The 14,173-nt window shown below is 53.9% G+C and overlaps 7 protein-coding genes across 7 annotated transcripts; 4 read left to right on the forward strand and 3 right to left on the reverse strand.

Annotated features, from left to right (window-relative positions):
- Positions 1-1,197: 1,197 nt before the first annotated feature.
- On the reverse strand, positions 1,198-2,196 carry CC84DRAFT_1051004 (uncharacterized protein; the record flags this gene model as incomplete). Its single annotated transcript, XM_018173477.1, has 1 exon — positions 1,198-2,196. A coding segment is annotated over one exon (999 nt), but the record flags the coding sequence as incomplete, so codon positions are not given.
- A 391-nt stretch (positions 2,197-2,587) lies between these two features.
- Positions 2,588-3,185, forward strand: CC84DRAFT_1051686 (uncharacterized protein; the record flags this gene model as incomplete). The annotated part of the gene is made up of 2 exons (XM_018173488.1): positions 2,588-2,625; positions 2,675-3,185. Coding segments are annotated over 2 exons (549 nt in total), but the record flags the coding sequence as incomplete, so codon positions are not given.
- Positions 3,186-3,955: 770 nt separating this feature from the next.
- Positions 3,956-6,101, forward strand: CC84DRAFT_1228804 (amidase; the record flags this gene model as incomplete). Its single annotated transcript, XM_018183651.1, has 5 exons — positions 3,956-4,163; positions 4,229-4,443; positions 4,526-5,533; positions 5,595-5,682; positions 5,733-6,101. 5 exons carry the CDS (start codon positions 3,956-3,958, stop codon positions 5,846-5,848), a joined length of 1,635 nt encoding a protein of 544 aa, XP_018032005.1. The 3' UTR covers positions 5,849-6,101.
- Positions 6,102-7,689, forward strand: CC84DRAFT_205174 (uncharacterized protein). The gene is made up of 4 exons (XM_018185586.1): positions 6,102-6,416; positions 6,467-6,617; positions 6,711-7,335; positions 7,388-7,689. Exons 1-3 carry the CDS (start codon positions 6,355-6,357, stop codon positions 7,269-7,271), a joined length of 774 nt encoding a protein of 257 aa, XP_018032006.1. The 5' UTR covers positions 6,102-6,354; the 3' UTR covers positions 7,272-7,335; positions 7,388-7,689.
- A 366-nt stretch (positions 7,690-8,055) lies between these two features.
- Positions 8,056-8,391, forward strand: CC84DRAFT_1221128 (uncharacterized protein; the record flags this gene model as incomplete). Its single annotated transcript, XM_018183230.1, has 1 exon — positions 8,056-8,391. One exon carries the CDS (start codon positions 8,056-8,058, stop codon positions 8,389-8,391), a length of 336 nt encoding a protein of 111 aa, XP_018032007.1.
- Positions 8,392-10,124: 1,733 nt separating this feature from the next.
- On the reverse strand, positions 10,125-10,781 carry CC84DRAFT_1049689 (HET-domain-containing protein; the record flags this gene model as incomplete). The annotated part of the gene is made up of 3 exons (XM_018173457.1): positions 10,125-10,189; positions 10,280-10,655; positions 10,695-10,781. Coding segments are annotated over 3 exons (528 nt in total), but the record flags the coding sequence as incomplete, so codon positions are not given.
- A 1,158-nt stretch (positions 10,782-11,939) lies between these two features.
- On the reverse strand, positions 11,940-13,957 carry CC84DRAFT_1100047 (MFS general substrate transporter; the record flags this gene model as incomplete). Its single annotated transcript, XM_018174849.1, has 5 exons — positions 11,940-12,771; positions 12,828-12,921; positions 12,975-13,587; positions 13,639-13,738; positions 13,788-13,957. The coding sequence occupies 5 exons, from the start codon at positions 13,955-13,957 to the stop codon at positions 11,940-11,942; spliced, it is 1,809 nt and encodes a 602-aa protein (XP_018032009.1).
- Positions 13,958-14,173: the final 216 nt, after the last annotated feature.

The following is a 14,173-nucleotide window of genomic DNA, read 5'->3' on the forward strand; positions in this document are numbered from 1 at the left end:
CTCTCCTTTGTTACTGCTTGGGTGCATCGCAAACTGCATATGGAAGGGGTTGGATTGGGATGAAACAAACTGATATCAGATATGACGGGAAGGGCGTTTGTATTGTTTTCGCGATTTCGCTTCGCGCAAGGGATGATTAGATAGTCAAGACTCGTATCCGTCGGGAGCGCCACTGCCATGCGGCGGTGGTGCTCCGGGATTTACCCACTCAGCAACTGTCTTGTGCGAATTCGATGTGAAGTTGGCTAACATTGCGAGGAGGAAGACGGGATCTGGCAACGGCCATGGCTGCGAATGCCAGCGCTCCCACCTGCCGACTCGACCCGAAATTTGCAGGTCACGCACGAGGAGATTGGCAATTGAACAAGAACGATCAACAACGAGTTAACTCATACTGTGGTGCCTATCCGCGGCGGTTCTGACTTTGACGCGCGTGACTCAGATGCCAGCCCCCTTCAATAGAAGCTATGGACAATAGTGTACTCGCAGCCCACCTGGCTATGCCACTAACAGCGACTGCCTCTCACTATGCGTTCACTACTCGACTTTGACAGCCGCGTGCGCATGGTGAGGCGCGGGCATGGCGTGCTATAGCATGCCATACCCACCAGCCACCTAGGTACACGCGGAACTTACAAGCACAGGGGCGAGGTCTCGTGGGCGGGGCTGGTCTAGCTTTGGCGCAGACGCAGGCGCAAGCTAGGCTGGCCGCCTGCATATGCGGGAAACAGTTTTGGTATTGGTACAGTCTATGTACAGTATAGTATCTAGGAAGCAAAGCAAGGGGCGGACTCAGTCTCGAGTCCGCTGCATGCTGTGTTGCCAGCCACCACGCACGCCGTGGCATACCGTGGAAGCGGAGGGGAAGAGAAAGGAAGTGTTTGGCTGGCCAGCGTCGTGCAGCAGCGTACTTGCATGCGCATGTGCATGCGCGTGTACGTGTTTGGGTGGAATATGCGCAGTAGAGGGAGCGCCAATGAGCTCTGCAGAGGGGGTATCACTTAATCAAAACAACGGAATCCGAACAGACGTGTCACGCGAGCGGCACTCCACCACCGTCCTTTGTGTCTCCGCCGTCTGCATCCACGCCACCTCGACAGACGCCCGGTGGAGAGATGCACCCGCCACGGAACGCGCGCGGAGACGGCCAAGGCGGCAGACACACGTGAAGCCCTAGAGGCTCGCAAGCTATATCTGCGGACCCGTGGGTGTGACCGGACTTGCGAGGCTGCCGGGACCCTTTGACTTTCGGCGCTTCTCCTTGCCCGGCTTCGGCTGTGACGCTATGCTGGCCTTGCGAGAGAAGGACTCGGTGGCGGGAGTCGCGGGTTTGGGGGTCGAGGTGGAGGACTGGAGGCCGCTCTGGGTCTGGGACGTGGAGATGGACAGCTGGGTGGGCTGCGCGGCTGCCTGCGCGGCGGCAGCTTGTTGCGCGGCGGCCTGCTCGGCGCGCTTCTTGTCCTCTTCCCGCCGCGTCACCGTGTTGCGCCAGCTGTGGGTGAGCACGAAGGAGCCCGGCTCGCCCTGCAGCGGGTTCTCGTCGACGTACTCCTCGAAGTAGGCTTCTGTGCGGTCGAGCGAGCGCAGGAAGAAGGCGTCGGAGAAGGTCTCGAAGGGGTCCGCGGCGGTGGGCTGCGCGCCGGGCTGCGTCTGCGACTGCGACTGCGACGACTGGTCTGGGACGGGGCTGCCAGTACGGCTGCCTGCGCGACTGCCGCCGCGGCTCGCGCTGCTGGCCTTTGCGAGGTCGAACGACGGCGGCACGTATGTGTGTCCCGTCGCGGGGCTGAAGTGCGACAGGCCCTGGGACAGCTCCATGAGGTCCTGCAGCTGCGTGCTCACGCTCAGCAGGCGCGTCTGCAGCACGTCGAGCAGGCTCTTCGCCATGAAGATGCGCGTGCCCTGCGTGTAGTACGTCGCCGTGACCTCGGTCTTCGCCGTCCTGCCCGTCTCCTGGTCCACGCTCTTCTCCTGCCGCTGGATCACCCACGGCTCGCCCTCGTTCTTCGGCTCGTACGCAACGACATACTGCGTGCCGTACGGGTAGTCTGTGCGCATGCGCTCCTCGAAGGCCACCCGGTTGTTGAAGAGAAGCTCCTGCTGGGGCGTGCCGCCGACTTGGCGGAGCAGGCTGTTGTTGTTGGAGCCCTGGTCGAACCACGGCGAGTTGTAGAAGTACCAGAGGATCGTGTTGGAATTGAGCGTGCCGGCTGCGGAGAGGGTCGGCAGGAGGTCGGGGCGGTCGAATTGCCACTCGTCTTCGGGCGCGGGCTGGGGTGCCATGGCGCGCGCGGTGGGGAGTGTATCGCGGGAGGAGTGTCAGTGAGGGTGGCTGCGCAAGGTTGTTTGTAGGGTCTTAAAGCGGCTTGTCAATGAAGAATCCGCTCTTGTGTATGTGGCGACGGCCTTTTGGAGAGAGCGCTGGGAGAACGAGTGATGGCGTGGAGCCTTGTTCCAAGTCGCCAATATCGAAAGTTGCGGGGAGAGTGGCCAAAGCTCCCGGTGAGCGCTGGTTGCCTGCTTTTTGGGCACCTCCGCGTTTGCTCCGCACTCATTCCCTCAGCTCTCACCACCCAACAGCGCCACCATGGATCTCTTACAGACTGTGCGAAAAGAAGGGAGTCGGTATGTGTAAACTTGCCTATCGGTCAATCGATGGCTGACATCTTTGCAGCGGCGGCCGCGCCGACTTCAAGTGGGAAGATGTCAAGGCAGATGCCCAGCGCGAGAACTACCTGGGCCACTCGCTCATGGCCCCCGTAGGCCGCTGGCAACAAGGACGCGATCTGAACTGGTATGCAAAAGGCGACCAGGACAAGGAGGGCGAAATGTCGGCCGCCGAGAAGCTCGCAGAAGAGAAGCGCAAAATCAAGGAAGCCGAAGAAGATGCCATGCTCCGCGCCATGGGCCTCCCCGTCCCGGAGCGCGCGTCTACCAATGCAAACCTGACGCCACTTGGCGAGAAAGCGCATGAGGCCGATGTCGAGAAGGCGCTGGAGGAGAAGACAAAGGACAGCGATGAGGGAGACAAGACGAAGGAAAGGAAGGAGCGATCACGGAGGCACAGGGATGATGATGAGCCCGACAGGAAGAGGAGGCATAGGTCACGAAGCAGGTCGCGAGACCGGAAGGAGAAGCGACGCGATCGCTCAAGGTCCCGCGATCGAAGAAGAGACAGGGATCGCGATGGTGGCAAGAGACGCCATCGGTCGAGAAGTCGTGAGCCCAAACGCTATGAAGATCGGCACGAGAGGCGTAGGGAGCGACCTGGAGATGAAGAGCGCCCACGGTCACGTTCACGGGAGCGACACAGACGCCGCAGGAGCCGATCGCCGTACGACAAGCATGAGAGGCGGCGAGACTGAGTGTGAATGCGGATCGCACGCCGTATACGAACTACTAAATGACTGCTGGAAACTCGACGGATGTTTTTCGAGCAGGCCAACCGCAAAGGCAGCGGAATGCGAGAAAGCCGCGGGACTTGCGATATACCTATCCAGAGGCCTACACTAGACCTATACCTGTACCTTGGAGTAGTTTCCTTATCAAGTATTTTGAACTTGAGCTATGATGGATCATCTTTTCACCGTTCACACGCCACTTCGGATGCGATGTCAGGATCCTGGGTATGAAGCAAGGTCTTCTGAAAGCAGCTTGCTGATGTGCATGTCCATGCCATTGACGCAATCCAATAGACATAAATAGCAAGTCCTCTTCTAGACGGACCCTAAAAGGTCCATGTGCTTTGACGTTGCTAATATGTCGCACCCAACGCGGTATCTCGGGATCCGACTCGGAACTGATTCCGGGTCCCCAAAGCTGCTTATCCCGACCCTCATCGATGCATCTTCCTTCAAATCTTCTTCCTTCTTATACTAAATATACTTTCATATGCTGCTAGCATCTTTAATTGGCGCAACTTAGCGTTCATCGTTCCGTGGTAACTCCTGCCACCATGTCGGAAATGCCCATCGCCGATTGGCAGGGCCTTGCTGCCTCGAAGAGAGAAGCCAATTTCAAGAAGATACCGGAGAAATGGAGGCTATCTGAGTCATTAACATCGCAGTTTGCTGAAACATCCGCTATCTCTGTGATCGATGTGCCAGCCACGTGTGGTCTGTTGACGCCCCGTGAACTTGACCTTACCTCCAATCACGATGCGAGTAAGTATTGTTACCGGTTTCCTCAATGTTGGAGTATACTATCATATGATGTTGACTTTGGATAGCTGCACTGGTTGAGCTGATGACGAGTGGGAAGGCAACGAGCGTTGAGGTCACCACTGCCTTTTGCAAGAGAGCGGCAATTGCGCAACAATGTGTCAACTGTCTCACAGAAATCTTCTTCGAGGAAGCCATAGCAAGAGCAAGGGAATGCGATGACTATCTCAGGAAGAATGGTCGGCCCATGGGCCCACTACATGGCCTTCCTATCAGTCTAAAGGTAATACCCACTCTTTGTCATACCCCTGAACCACGGGCACAGATCATCAACATGATGCTCAAACACTAACATTCGAATTTAGGATTCCTTCAACGTCAGAGGCACACAAGCCACAATCGGCTACATCTCTTTCCTATCACGGCCACCAGCAACCTCGGACTCTAATCTTGTCACTCTATTATCCGATAATGGAGCAGTATACTACTGCAAAACCAATCTCCCGCAAACCATGATGACCGCCGACTCTCACAACAACGTCTTCGGGCGCACGCTGAACCCTCACAATCTCTCCTTGACAGCTGGCGGCTCCACAGGTGGCGAAGGCGCCCTCCTCGCCATGCGTGGTTCAGTCCTAGGCCTAGCGACCGACGTAGCTGGCTCATGCCGGATCCCAGCGCTATGCTGCGGCCTTACCAGCTTCAAGCCAAGTGCAGGAAGAGTTCCCTTTGGAGGCGGTGTACCTCCCGGACGCCTGGGCAGCCCCGGCTCTATAATCCCGGTAATCGGACCCATTGGCCATTCGATCCGCGATGCTGAGCTCACCATGCGGACAATCTGCAACAGCAACACCTGGGTTTTCGACGAGAACGTCTTGGGCGTGCCGTGGCGCAGTGTCCAGCTTCCCACTCGGCCCCTCCGCTTCGGTCTCATCCGCGGGATCCCCAAGAGGCCGCTGCACCCTCCCATCGCGCGAGGGCTGCATTCTTGCACTACCAAGCTGAAAAGCAAAGGTCACCAGATTATCCTGCTGGACGATAAAGTGCCCGACATATGGGACTCCGCAATCCTGGCCTGGAAGTTCTTCCTGCTCGATCCAAGGAAGACGCCGATGTCGTACCTGCAGCAAGCGGGCGAGCCATTGGTACCTAGCATAGGCAGAACCATGGTGAAGGAGCTCCGCGAGTTCGAGCCAAGCTTAGATGGGCTGTGGGATATGAACCTCGAGCGGTTCAAGATTCTGCATGCGTGGCATAAAGTGATGGTGGAGAATGAGCTGGATGCGGTGCTGATGCCGGGGAATTCGGCAACAGCGGTCGCGCATGATACGTATGGGTTGACCCCGTTTACCGTTTTACAAAATCTGCTGAATGTGAGTTCCGCTTTTCTTTCGCAAAGACTGCGAGTTATAAAAGATCTAATGTGTGGTGTAGTACCCATCGGGCATTTTACCGCATTTAAGGGCTGAGGAGGAACTGGATCGACAGTTCTTCAAGCGAGATGCTGCTTATGAACCACCATGTACGTGATGCTGAGATGAGGTTGGGAGAATGAGGGTTGACAGTGGACAGATGAACCGAAGACTTTCGAAGGTCTACCAGCGCATGTACAGGTAATGGGTAAGCCAATGCAAGATGAAGAATTGATGGAGATATTGAGAGTCGTGGAGAAGACTTTAGCAGAATGAAGAAGGAACATCACAATTCTGACTAGAAAGGGTTATATGGTGGAAGTTCAGTGATAAGCTTGACGAGAAATGATCATGTGTGCAGTCTTTTGTCCTCATTATCGTATAAGTTCACTTGCTTTTTCCTCCTCGCTGGTAAGACGCCGAAGCTTTGGAAGTTGACATGCGAAAGCAACGCCTGGAAGCACCAGAGATGTGAACAAGCATGGTATTGCCGACCTTAAGATCTAACACAGCACCCAAACCTTTTTGTTGAAGTCTTCGGCGATTTTGGTCCCCCTGACCTCGTTAGAAGTAGCCAGACCCTCGTTCATCGACGGTACCCGCGGGAACAGCCCGGTATCAATCCCGTCACGTGCCTTCGCGAGAGCGTTTGCACAGCTTCAACTACCCCACAACACGGGCCGTCGCTATTAGAATCTTCTCAGCACTACTTGTCCTCTCGCCGTTGTATTCTCGCAAGATTCTGTTTACCGGCATACCTTACACGCGCACATCCTTACACAATGGAGCAGCAGGGAAACATGAAGGACGGCGTCACTGACTCCGCAAACGCGACCATCGTCAAGTACAGAACCTTCCGAGCATATCGCTCTACATCTGCTGATAAAGATACAGCGACCCCCGCACGCCTGGCCCTGTCCGCAATCGCAGCTTCAGCGAGGCTTCGACCGTCATCTCGTCCGACGCCGTTCCCAGCATCAAGACTCTCTCCCTCGGCGACGACAGCTCGACCACTAACGCTACCACCGCTCTCACAGCGGACGAGGTCCGTACTAATTCGCCATCTTACAGCAGGTCCCCGCGCCGTCACGTCATGCGCATGATTAAAAGACACAATACTAACACCTCTAACCCACAGGCCACCATCGCCGCCAACTTCGCGCCCACAAAGGCAGACAAGCCCAAGCTCCCCCTCATGCGCGCCGCTCTCATCGCCAAAGCCCAAGCCGCCAAGAACGGCGCAGTCTTCGCCGCCCCCTCCGCCACCGCGAAGCACTCCGCCCGCCTCAAGACCTCCAACTACAAGCCCATCCTCGCCGCGGGCAAGGGCTCGCCCTCGCTATCCCGCCTCAAGCAGGCGCGCAAGGAGGCTGGGCAGAAGAAAGCCAACGCGCAGGAAGAGGCCGCAGCGCGAGAGAAGCAGAGCCAGAACCGCCCGTTCTTGGAGAACACGACTAAAGGGCTGCTGCAGGAGCTTCCTGATGAGGCGGTTGAGAGGCTCCCGAATGAATTCTACGAGTTGAGCTCGAAGGAGAAGCTGAGAGTGCTGATTGAGGCGCATGTGAAGTATGGGAAGGAGGGTTTGGGTGATATGGCTGGGGAGATTGTAGGGAAGGTGAAGGGGGAGGAGAGTGGTTGTATTCTTGGGGCAAGATATGATCACAATTTGCGAATAAGACGTCGCGCTGATTGTTGGTAGGAGATTGAACAGCTCGAGGATTTGCAGGAACTGGAGAGGTCCGTCGAGGCCTCGGAGGAGCACGATAAGTGCATTTGTGACGAGTGCAAGGAGGCACAGGCTGACGTCGGTGGAACAGGTCGTATTGCTGGCAAGGTCGAGCATCTCTCCGAGTAGTTCTGAGCCGCTGACGCTGCTACTGACGGGGAGGAGGTGAAGCTAAGGGTTGGAGGCTATGGAGATCACGGCGAAGTTTAACTAGGTTTGGGTCAGACGTAGCGTAACATCTTATCCATGTTCACGCACATACCTGAATCAAGCTCTTGGTATCATTTAATGTCCATGGAATGTCTATAGAGCACGACTAGTCGTTGGTTTGGGTTGTTCACTCTCACGAATGTCTTCTGATGTCGCGATGGAGTAGGGGAACGCACTAGCGAGGAAAGACGAGATCAGAAGTTGGTGACTGCTCAATTGGTGAAAATCAAGTATATGTAGATTCTTGGGGGCCCTTCTCGATTCGAGCTGAGGGGGAAACAAACAACGACACCTGCGTTGTTCGAACAGACGCAATTCTTCAACCTCCGTCCGAAGTTATTAAAATTGGCAAAAACTAAAGGCCACTTTGAAACCCGGCTCAGGAAAAGCCAATTATGTTTTTTGTTTGATTTGACGGTAATGTTTGCAAATTAAAGGTACATATTCTGGACTACATGGATGGTACGGGACTTAAAGAACTCGGCTGTCACCCACGTCTCACCCACGTCAACCGACTCATTATTCTGATCTACGATGCTGATCTACGATGATGATCTATGATGCTGATAAGCCGGTCAAATTGGGCGTCCTTTACGGCATAGTCGACATCACATACCTCGCCCCGTACTTGGTGGCCGCCGCCGCGACAGCCCTCGTTTACGATTTCGGACGCGAATTTGTGACGATCACGGTTCTGGTTCTCTATGGCGCCGATTTGACCCTTCATCCAGCAGAAATCTCTGGCTTGCACGCTGAGAAGTTCACTGCGCGCGCCAAAGGATCAGGGCACAAGGTGTATGCGTTGTGCGCAGCGATGGCCAGCGTCACGTCTTCATCATTCGCAATACCGACAACGAAGCCCTCGAACTGGAAGATTTGCTGATCATGGTGTGACCTCCTATGACTGGTGGGGTACCGGGACCGGGTACAAAGTTATCGGCACCACCCTGGGCTGGCTAGTCTTCACGATATAGCATGCCACCTTCCACGCGGCGTTGGCTTCGTGTTTGGCGGCATTTCCATACGCCCGTCCGTTTGGAATCTTTGGTCGATGTCTTGTGGTCCTTACAAGAGGTAGCGCCATCGCAGAGACACGTCCTTGCGCCGCATTGTCACGGATGTTGCCACATCAAGCACTTTAACGTTAATGAGATGATAATCCCCCGATGGAGATACAAAGGCCTCTAGGAGTATCTTAGCAGAGATCGGAAAGTCGAGTTTGATCCTTAGTTTTCAACTACACTATCCAAAATAGTATGTCAGGAAGACCAGCAGCGGCACGTCTAGCAACAAGTTCAGGGTCGAGGATCTGACCATTCATCTCATACGGACAATACGCTTCTCCAACGATTCTCCACATTTGAAGCCCAGCCACTGGCCTGAGCACCATTGGGACCCTGCAGCCGTAGAGAAATACAATCACATCACCGGATCGCATGTCTTTAGGACCGAGGCCAAAGTTTCTGCCACGGGAGATGAAAAGTCTTCGTTGGCTGGTCGTAGCTAGCTGTCGAGCGGAAAAATGAGTCGCCGCTGACTTGACACCCAGATAAGGGCTCTGTTGGGTTTCCACGCTTTTCTCGAACAGCGCATATAGGTCATCGTCAGTATACTTGTAAATGTCATCGATCATATACATCATGCTCGCAAACGTATAGGCGTCGCCTCTCTTCTCCTCTGGAACCGAGTCCTCGTCATCGAGGTTGAGTTGAAATGGAAATTGGCTGAATACGTCATTGAGATTCAGCATCGAAACCCACTGATGGGCTACACGACTCCCATGCTCCAATACTCGAGCGTAATCGGACTCTGAACTTCCAGTAGGCTGACTAGAGTCTGGTAGAGTGGCCAAATCGCCAACCTCACGGACGACCGCACCGAATACTCCAACAGCACGTATTGCCTTGAGTCGTGGATGGAAGGAAACCAGTGGCAGTGTGTTGGCCATTGCCCTGTACTGAATCGCTGGTGCCAACTCTAATGAGAGAATACTTGTTGCTCGGCGCGCATCTGCAGTTTTCCCATCCCACTGCGGCATCCAGGTTGGCGTTCCAACCGATCTGTCCAGTCCCACGGCATCGCTTAGGAAATCGAGGCTTCTAGTGTGCTCGATGTGGGATTTGATGATTTCCCAATAGAGGCTGGTCAATGGAATCGAATAGCTGATCTTTGGGCACTTTATATCGTTCCCGTAGTCCTCGAGGATTCCCAGCAACGCGTAGACTTTATCACGTGGTTCGGTGACGTTGAAGTGACTGTAATGACGAACTACCTGATAGACAGTCTTTGGGAGAAACATGGATGCCTGTTCAAATTGTGTCAGCACCTGTAGAGGGCCTTGGAGTAGACTGCGGGGCCCGTTTGACTACTTGGTGGACTCACATTTGGGTCATGTCCTAGGCGGAGCGCTCGCGCGCGACCAATTTCAGCTATGCGTCCAGCTGCCACGAACAGGTTTGCCACTTTCTCATTAAATTCTTCAATAAAATGACAATAACGACGAGCAGTGGAAGTCCTGAATTGGACCTCAGGTAGATACTTCTTGATGAACTGGCCCCCATAGTACATGACTTCATCGAACAGAGTCGCTTGGGAACCACACACAACGGTCACTGTTTTACCCATCACGACTTCCTGTATGATCCACATACGCGAAAACCAAGGTGATTCGAGGACATTAGCTAGTTCTAGCCATTGTGCGAGGTAGGTATCAGTTATCGGCTCAGAATGGATCCATTCAATTGTTTCGGGTCGCACAATGTTGTGACGACGGTAACCCCCTCTTACATCGCTGTACTCCCGGTGTGCTAGGTCTGAAAGGAACGCGAATGCGGCTCGGGATCTCGATGCATCTCCTGGCCCAAGCCACGCCCAAACCCCTTCGGCTTCTTTGTAGATATCACGCATCATGGCGACTTGCGATTCGCGTTCTTGCTCGTCTTCTTGATTGATGCATACTGCATCAATCCAAATGACCAGTTTTCCTCTGGTGGGCCGAAAGTGTAACAAGGCTTCGTACAAATTCTCTCGGATTCTGAAGTCCATGCCCTCGAGAAGAATGGAAAATGTTGGTTCAGGATCACCCCATGTATAAGAGAGCGCCATATATTTGAGAGAATCTCCCTGACCACTCCCCGATAGTTGTTCCTTCTTCTCAGAATTCAGTCGAGACTTGATGAGAGCGACCTCCAACGGGCTGTCTCTGAGTTCGGCTACAGCAGGCTGGACAACCAAGAGGCGAATTTCGCGGCGTGAGATATCAAGTGGGAAGTATTCGAAGGTCGCCATGATTCGGAAACGGTGCCTGAAGAACAGTCTGGGGTCTTCAACGCATAGCAGGAATGCTGGTTGTATGATAGTTGAACTTGTCTGCTTTCTCTCAGCTCCATCCTTGGCATTCGTTTGATTGGCGCTACCGGTACAGAGGGACGCAGCCTCATATACGATTTTGTGCACAGCCGGTTTCATCGTGCTGTAGCTAAAACCGCCCTTTATTGCACAATAAGTTACGTCTGGCCATTTGGTTGGCCTATTCGTTCATAATCCGCAAGGAATTGTAGGCTTGTGTTGTTCTTGGTGGGCTTGATTCGACCACCAGTGTACTTGCGGCATGCGCAGCCTTGTTGGACGTTAACGTCACTCAAAACATCAATCGACCAAGTCGAATCGCTCAAACCTGATGAACCATTTTGGTGTTAAGAGCTCCGTTCTCAACACTCCTTGTTACTTTCGTCCGTCCGCACCTGCCCATTGTTAACGCCGAAGTCACACAAGGCCCGATTACTTCAGGATGTTCTTCCCCACATGACTCAGTGCTGAAGACGAGCTCTTCTGGGGCTTCTATGAATCGTCGTAAGCAAGCCCGGGAGTCAGAGAGGACCAGGATGATGTTAGGCGAGTTCGTGCTGCGATGCTCGTGGAGACGGACGATGTTGGAAATTCCGTAACAGAAGACGGCGGCATCAATGTAAATGCCCATGCATCTTCGTCTTCTCTGTCATCTTCCACGTCGAGGAAGTCGTCATCGTCTGGCGTACCAGTCACACAGGACAATGGGGTCGATGAGAATGAGTAGGGGCAAGGACTGATAAGGATGGAGAGCTTGGAACGGACAGCGGATCATTGTGGGTCAGGGTGCTCGTTCGAAGGGCGCATGTCTCAAGAGCCGCCGCTCCGGCTAAGTGAATTCACGACATGGCTCCCGTATGGCGAGAGAACAGCAGGTCTTGTAAAATGATATCATGAATGTTTGTGGTGGTTTTACTAACGACGGGTTGTGGAAGGTGATAGCACGATATCGGCTAGTAGAGAAATTCAGCCATCTCAGACGCCAGATAGATCAACCTTGATTGTACACCACAGTTGCATTGTATGGACCTAACATATCACAAGCCTCCCTGAACCATCAAAAGCTACTTGATCAGCGTGTCTTCACTTCCCTTCTAAGCCTTTCTCCTTCCCCTGATCATCCACGACGTCTCGTTCAACAGTGGCCTCGACATGCTCTGTCATGAGGTCTTTCACACCGGACATACAAGCCACACTTGCGATTGCTAGCGCGACAAAAGGGACGACGCTCCACCATCCCAGTCTGTATGCCCTCGCGTACGACCAGTGGCTCGCCTCCAAAGCCGCCCTGATAATCATGTCATTCACACCTGGTACATCCGCGAATGACCCAGCCTCCATGCCTTCCAGCAGGGCTGGGAGAGAAGATGTAGGAAGACCGGCAGTAGTCGCGGCAGAACCGACGTCAGACGCATAATGCGAGTTAAGGCGTCCGTTGATTATAGCATTGATGACGGCGGAGCCAAAGGCACCCCCAATAGCGCGTGCAGAGAAAGCAAGACCAGTAGCTGTCGAGAGAAAGGCATGTGGCGCTGTAAACTGGATGCAGGCGACCAGCAGAGTGAGCGGGCCTGATGTTCCGATGCCGGCGAGGACTGCAAAGACGAGTTGCGGTACGTTCCATGAAGGACGGATATTTGCGTAACAAATGGTGGTGATGAGGAAGACGACGTACGTGAAGACCAAAGGGGATTCTGCGAAGACACATGAGCTTGGATGAAGAAATTTCGTTTGGAAGTTATACTTACTCAGGTCCTTGAAACGCGTTGCCCACCATGTTACAACCAGAGAGAATGTCAAGGATGGGATCTGATACGACAGCTGTCGAACAGCAATGTCCCAAGCGTTTGTTTCAAATCCGAGGTTCAGGATTATTTGCGGCGTTACCGAATTTACTGCAGAATAGAAGATCCATCTGGAGAGACCAGTCAGCACCTGCTCTGGAAGCAGCCAAGAAGTCATCGGACTCACCCCTCCACAGCAAAAGCAAATGTGGCTAGCCAGAAATTAGGCCCGGTGCTGAAGAACACGTGGGCGACCATGCCGTCAGTTCTTCCCTTCCATTCTGGAGGCGATTGTTAGTATACGGATCTGGAAGGGATTTGGAGTCAGACTTACCGTAGACGCAGAACGCCAAAACCAAGACAATTCCCACGACCAGGTTGGCACACACGTGTGGGTCGCTCCAGTGGTAAGCGCCCCCTGCCCAGTTGAGTGCCAGTAGCATGAGCGTCGCGCCTGAGATGAACAGGACACTGCCGATCGGATCACAAGCCCAGACATACTCCTTAAAGCTCATGCGTGGATACTCGGTGCGTTTCTTGGGCCAGTAGAAGGCGAAAAAGCCCAAAGATGTAGCTCCATGTAAGCCGGCCATGATCCAGAAGATGTTACGCCAGCCTGCCGGGTTCACGTTAGTGACTGCACCAGCGCCTAGCCCTCCTACTAGACCTCCGACAGCACCACCTAGGAAGGCAAAGCCATTCGCCAGTGCACGATATTTCAGGGGAAGAATTTCCGAAGGTATTGACTGCACGATGGAAATCGTCGCTAGTGTGATTCCAACAAGAATTCCACCACCAATTAGCATCTGCATGGATGTTGCTTTGGCACATATGATACTACCGGCGACTGCGATCAGAGGAGGTATCGAAGCAAATAGTTTACGGTCGAGGACGTCAGAAAGCCGACCGACAAGCGGGGACAGCACGGTCTGCATCAGGAGAGGGCCCTATCCCAGTTGAGTCGCTTTGGAAGTTTTGTACGCGCGGCAAGCACGTACCTGGATGATCCAACCTGAGATAGCAGGCTGTCCCAAGTCGCGAACGATGAAAGCTATCACACTTCCGGCAGCCACCACGACGTAAACTTGCGCCATGATTCTAAATTGAGTAAGTACCTCTCACTTTGGGAAGAGAAAGAACAACGCACGCGAAGCAGCTCACGAAGACGACCATCCATGATCGCCAGGTGAGATCAATATGGACGAGGTCCTCTTGTGCTTCTTGCTGCATTGGAACCACACGCGCGTTCACGTGGCGGGACTTGGGCGCATGTGGAGTTGCATCTTCGACGTTGTTTACCTCACTCTTCGGATCCATCTTGGTGGGAGAATGCAATCAACACAACAACAGAGAGTGACGATTGAAACTTGACGATCTACATGAGCACAATCGGGTTTTGAGTGAATGCTGATCGTATCCCAGATGACCCCAGACGGCACATGCTGGCGGCGCCTTGCAGGAAAGCGACTGGCGCAAATCGGCAGTTGCGATAGTCGACCCATTAAGCTGGTTTCATCGGCAGGAGACGACACG

This window comes from Paraphaeosphaeria sporulosa (genome assembly GCF_001642045.1).
Source record: "Paraphaeosphaeria sporulosa strain AP3s5-JAC2a unplaced genomic scaffold CC84scaffold_10, whole genome shotgun sequence".
Lineage (NCBI taxonomy): Eukaryota > Fungi > Ascomycota > Dothideomycetes > Pleosporales > Didymosphaeriaceae > Paraphaeosphaeria > Paraphaeosphaeria sporulosa.

Bases quoted from the DNA above. Each gene is read 5' to 3' on its own strand.
- CC84DRAFT_205174 (XM_018185586.1), top strand. From the start codon at position 6,355: ATGGAGCAGCAGGGAAACATGAAGGACGGCGTCACTGACTCCGCAAAC. The intron at 6,417-6,466 runs GTACAGAACCTT...ATAAAGATACAG, and splicing joins GCAAACGCGACCATCGTCAA to CGACCCCCGCACGCCTGGCC. The intron at 6,618-6,710 runs GTCCGTACTAAT...TCTAACCCACAG, and splicing joins CCGCTCTCACAGCGGACGAG to GCCACCATCGCCGCCAACTT.